At 43.1% G+C, this 4,590-nt stretch overlaps 1 protein-coding gene across 1 annotated transcript; it reads left to right on the top strand.

Moving 5' to 3' along the window:
- Positions 1-2,341: 2,341 nt before the first annotated feature.
- LOC117226258 (ciliary microtubule-associated protein 2) lies at positions 2,342-3,916 on the top strand. The gene is made up of 6 exons (XM_033480413.2): positions 2,342-2,581; positions 2,645-2,880; positions 2,959-3,097; positions 3,172-3,254; positions 3,318-3,465; positions 3,577-3,916. The coding sequence occupies exons 1-6, from the start codon at positions 2,352-2,354 to the stop codon at positions 3,884-3,886; spliced, it is 1,146 nt and encodes a 381-aa protein (XP_033336304.2). The 5' UTR covers positions 2,342-2,351; the 3' UTR covers positions 3,887-3,916.
- The last annotated feature ends 674 nt before the right edge of the window (positions 3,917-4,590 follow it).

The following is a 4,590-nucleotide window of genomic DNA, read 5'->3' as shown; positions in this document are numbered from 1 at the left end:
CTCGATTCAAAATAAGACGCGCAATAAATTAATAAAAGGATTATTCAGGCACCAATCGAATCGATATCACTGAAATTTCTAAAAATACAATAATTTTTCGATCTTATAGCACGAAATCGACGCATGGAGTAATAAGAAAAAGCATTTTAATAAAAATCAATTCAGGAGGTATTTCAGTTCTTCTCTGTTTTCAAGTTTCCCACTTTCTCAAGAAGATGGCACCACCAACCACGTTCAGTGTCCATTTTCATTTTTGAATTTAATAATTATTTCTTGTGCTATTTCTAGTCATGTTATTTTAATATTCTTATGTGACTACTAATGAAACAATTTATCATAAAAAACCGGATTATTAATATTTTAATTTTTTTACGAACAGCTTAAAGGATTGCTTCTCATTGGATTCTTTTGAAATTAATTTGCAGTAATTAATAATCTGTAAAATTCACAGTTTAAGGAGTTCGGGTTTTAAAAAGGACAAAAACACAGCGCGTTGAGAATCTTACCGTTTATTTATATCAGTTCGTAAAGAGATCTAATACAAACGCACTCGGTACTCATGCACAATTCGACAATTATACTGTATAATAATCTACTCTAAATTACGTGGAATCCGTCGAACTTCCTTATTTTCGACATTTAAGTATCTAGCACCGACGTCGTCTCGCAATCTCGACGTTGCGGAGCGACGTTAAGAAATTCCAGGGGAACCGGGAGTTCCAGGAGTACCAGGAGTGCCAGGAGTGCCAGGGGAACCAGGGGAACCAGGAGAACCAGGAGTACCAGGATTACCAGGACTACCAGGACTACCAGGACTACCAGGACTACCAGGACTGCCAGGACTGCCAGGACTACCAGGACTGCCATGGCAGTTACAGATGAGATTTCCTGCTTCCATCAGCTCCGGCAATTACTGGAGCGTAATTACTTATAATTACAGATAAGAAATCGGGGAGGGTGAATTAATGAATTCACAGCCGACTGGCATTATCGCGACTAATTAATGTCCGTTCCCGTATCCGTGTATTAAATCTTTTGGCGGCCAGTGCTCCACGAGTTTACACGATCGCGATTAAAATCGGCCGTGGCGCATTACGGAACTTGGAATTAAACTGGCGCGTGTTATCATTTCTATGTTTGGGATTACACTCCCCCTCTGTAATTGGTCGACGGTAATTCGGGACGTTCGATGATACCTATAACACAATTTATCTGGCCAGGCGTCCAATAACCATTGATTACACGTCGGCTATTAACCATTCTATGATTTATTCGCGGTCGCGGGTTCATCCGGGCGATGTTAATTAAAATGCTGCGGAATTGGCGTATTACTGCCAGAACGATTCTGTAATTGCAATCGGTGCAACTTCTCCGAGGGAGAAAATTACGTTACAATTTATCTCCGGCTGCTCGAACTTGCAAACGTGTAAATCGATTTATAAATAGATACCCTTTGTCGTGAACTGGTCCGAATTGTTTAGCGCTGCGTCGATGATTGTACTCGGTGATTTTTTAATTTTGAAGATCGTAGATTTCTAACTTCTCCCCCCGTAGATGAATTTATCTTTTGAAGGTACTTGGTGGTTCCTTCTCTAGCGTCTCGACAGTTCCAACAGCCGATACTTTTATCTCGATTGGTATTGCCGGGTCTCGTAATTGGCTTTTCGAGGGATCGATTATGCGAATTGTTCGACGAATGTGAGAAATCGGTCCTGGGAACTTACGGATATTTTAATTTCGACGGGTTTGTCGTCGGTAACCTCCAGCCGAGCGACTCCGAAATGAGGTTTCATGACATAAGGATGGCACCACTCCTCGGCCACTGACTCTCAGACGCCACCTTGTCCTCGTTCTAGAGCTGGACACCTCGAAGAATTCCTGAATCAAATCGTAATCAATGAATTACATTGTATGTTTTCGATCGATTAAGTAAAACTGCTCGCTAATTCTATTTTATCGACAACTGGAGCGTTCAACTATGAAATTTCATTGTTGCACATTAATCTAGTATCACAATCCCTCCATTACAAATTCGATTAATCATAAAAGCTATAATATTGATTAAAGCTCGTTTTACATCGAATTCATACGCATCAATCGATAGATATCGAATCGAATATATCACTGCACATTCGAAATTGCAGCTGATTTAACCTTCTTCAATTAAGTCCTTTCTAATTAGCCTTTTTCATAAACTCTGAAAACGGAATATTCATATTCTGGCAAGGAAATCAACAGCAAAAGGATTATGAAAATAATTAAGTAGCAGTTGCGAAGATAAAATTTATAGAAAGTTATTAAATTCGTATCCCTTGATATTCAGACGCGGGGTGTCGTCAAGATAGGTCGCAATGCCCTGCAGATCCACGACAGTATCTTTCAAACTCTGTCGATGCTGTCAGAAATGGCGGTGCCGATGTCTGGTCCCTCGAAAGGGCGTCCCTCCGCCGCCGTTCAACAGCTCGATGAAACGCGACAAGAATATTGGAATGCATCCAAAATTTTATCAGGGCATGTCCGATGCACCTGCTGTTGGTACATACGATCTTCCACCTTTGCCGAAGAAGTCTGCAGCCACGAAGTACGTCTCGACGCTGACGAGCTTTTAAATGGAAACACTGAGAAATTCTGTTAACGTAATTAGTTGGAAAAAAGAGCTGGAGAGTGCAGAATTTTCTGCGACAATGGGAGGTAAAATGCTGGACAAATACATGGTGGAAAGGGAACGAATGCGGACAGGGCTAGGTCCTGGAATCCATGAAATCTCTCAGTGGCCCGACGATGTCATGGAGAAACCCTGCAAAAGTGTGAAGAGGAACGTGGGTTTCGGAACCGTGGCTCGGTTCAAACCTGCACTGAAATTTGACACCCCTGGACCAGGTAAAACTGTTCATAGACCAATGTACTAGTGCTTGAACAATTTTTTAGTCAACGTTGCTAATTGTCCGTCTTGTTCAGGGTACACAAGAAAGAATCCCTATCACTATCTGGACGAAAGGAAGCGATTAGGATCGTCCTGCGTGCCTACTTTCGAGTACGATGGTCTGCAACCTAGATTTGCCAGAACTTCGAAGCCCTGGAGACTGCCATGCAACTTGTACTCGAAAACGATCCTCAATCTTTATCAAACAATTATTGAAAAACACGTAAGCATAATGATTCTCCAAACAGGTACAAGGTGAGACATCCGGACACCTTTGAAGCTTTCCTACAGAAAGTCACTGGGAAAAGGGGACCGTACGATCTCTTCACAGGTATTCGTAATTCAGAATGAAGGTTAGATGATTTCGCGATTAATAAATCGTATTTTTTCCTAGGACGGAGGGACGAGAGCTCCCTGATAGGCTATCAGAAGCGCACGAAGTTGGATGATCACGGCGACTGGCCTAGATCGTTGCCAAGCGAGCTCGACAAGCTGTTGCACAAGTCGAACTATTTTAAAGGACGCTGGACCACCTGTCCGAGGTAGTCTCAGCAGATTTACGATCGTCGAGTGTCCGAGACGTTCGAATGCTTCGGAGGTAAATCTAGTTTCTACGAAACTTAGGAGATCTAGCTTTTATCGTTCTCCGACAGATTTCCCAAGATATCGGGGCTGAGATTGGTGCTACAGGAACTCGCGTTATCCTACAAGGACCCGAAGCATCCAGGACCTGGTCACTATAGTCCCAAATCGCCCAGGAAGCCAAAGAACGCGAAGAATTATCCATTCGACAGCAACATCGACTTCGTGAGACCAGGACCTCCGTTCAAAATTCATCCTGGACCAGGAAGATATGATACCGAGATCGCGAAGCATGTTCGGGGACACGGTTGGTCGTGGGTGTTCAAGAGCAAAACACCGAGGACGAAATTTATTGTCATTCCTTCCTACAGGAGCTTCTGATATGGGGAAATATAAATGAAAGTTTAGGCATCTTACTTCTTCTTCTAGAGCATGCATCGGTTGATAAGTGACAGGGAGATTCAGGATCGATCCGGTCTCGATCGTCTTCCCTGGAGGCACGAAGAACGATCCATGCGGACTCAGGAGGCTCACGTCTACCTTGACGCTCCTGAATAAATTTAGAAAAATAGCTCGGTACATTGAATCTTCATTGCCAACTGCGACTACTCGAACACACTTCGTGGAAATGTTCTTGATCCGCAAGATCTTCCTGGAAGAAGTTCCAATGGCCGTCGGTCCGAATGATATATCGAGATGTTTATCCAAGATCGTGATCTCCGGTCTCGTGACAGGACACACCAACTTCACGAACAACAGTTCTTCTCTCTTCTGTCCATCTTTCGTCGTCAAATCGATGAAACAGGTAGCAAAGATCGCGAAGACTCTGGGCTCAAAATTCTCCAGCAAGGACGCTTCTTCCGCCGATTTGTCGACATCAGGAATCTCTTCGTTCTCGTCCGTTTTCTTCTTCTCCTTCTTGCTCTCTTTCACAGAAGAAATCAGTGTTTCAGCCGAGCCAACAATTTTAATCAGTCCGATGAAGAAGAACTCGAGGAATCGCGAACGATAAATCTTGAATTTACTTTGACCGCTTGGCTCCTTCGATCCATCTCTTTTCTTCGATTTCTCCGGCTTCTTCGACT

The sequence above is a fragment of the Megalopta genalis genome, chromosome 11 (genome assembly GCF_051020955.1).
Source record: "Megalopta genalis isolate 19385.01 chromosome 11, iyMegGena1_principal, whole genome shotgun sequence".
Taxonomy (NCBI): domain Eukaryota; kingdom Metazoa; phylum Arthropoda; class Insecta; order Hymenoptera; family Halictidae; genus Megalopta; species Megalopta genalis.
Note: the sequence above shows the minus strand (reverse complement) of the source record. Positions and strands in the feature narration are given on the sequence as shown.

What these genes read in the sequence shown, in the direction of transcription:
- LOC117226258 (XM_033480413.2), top strand. Translation starts at nt 2,352, where the DNA reads ATGCCCTGCAGATCCACGACAGTATCTTTCAAACTCTGTCGATGCTGT. An exon ending in TGGAGACTGCCATGCAACTT is followed by an intron (nt 3,098 to 3,171) that starts GTACTCGAAAAC and finishes TTCTCCAAACAG; the next exon opens with GTACAAGGTGAGACATCCGG. An exon ending in ACCGTACGATCTCTTCACAG is followed by an intron (nt 3,255 to 3,317) that starts GTATTCGTAATT and finishes ATTTTTTCCTAG; the next exon opens with GACGGAGGGACGAGAGCTCC.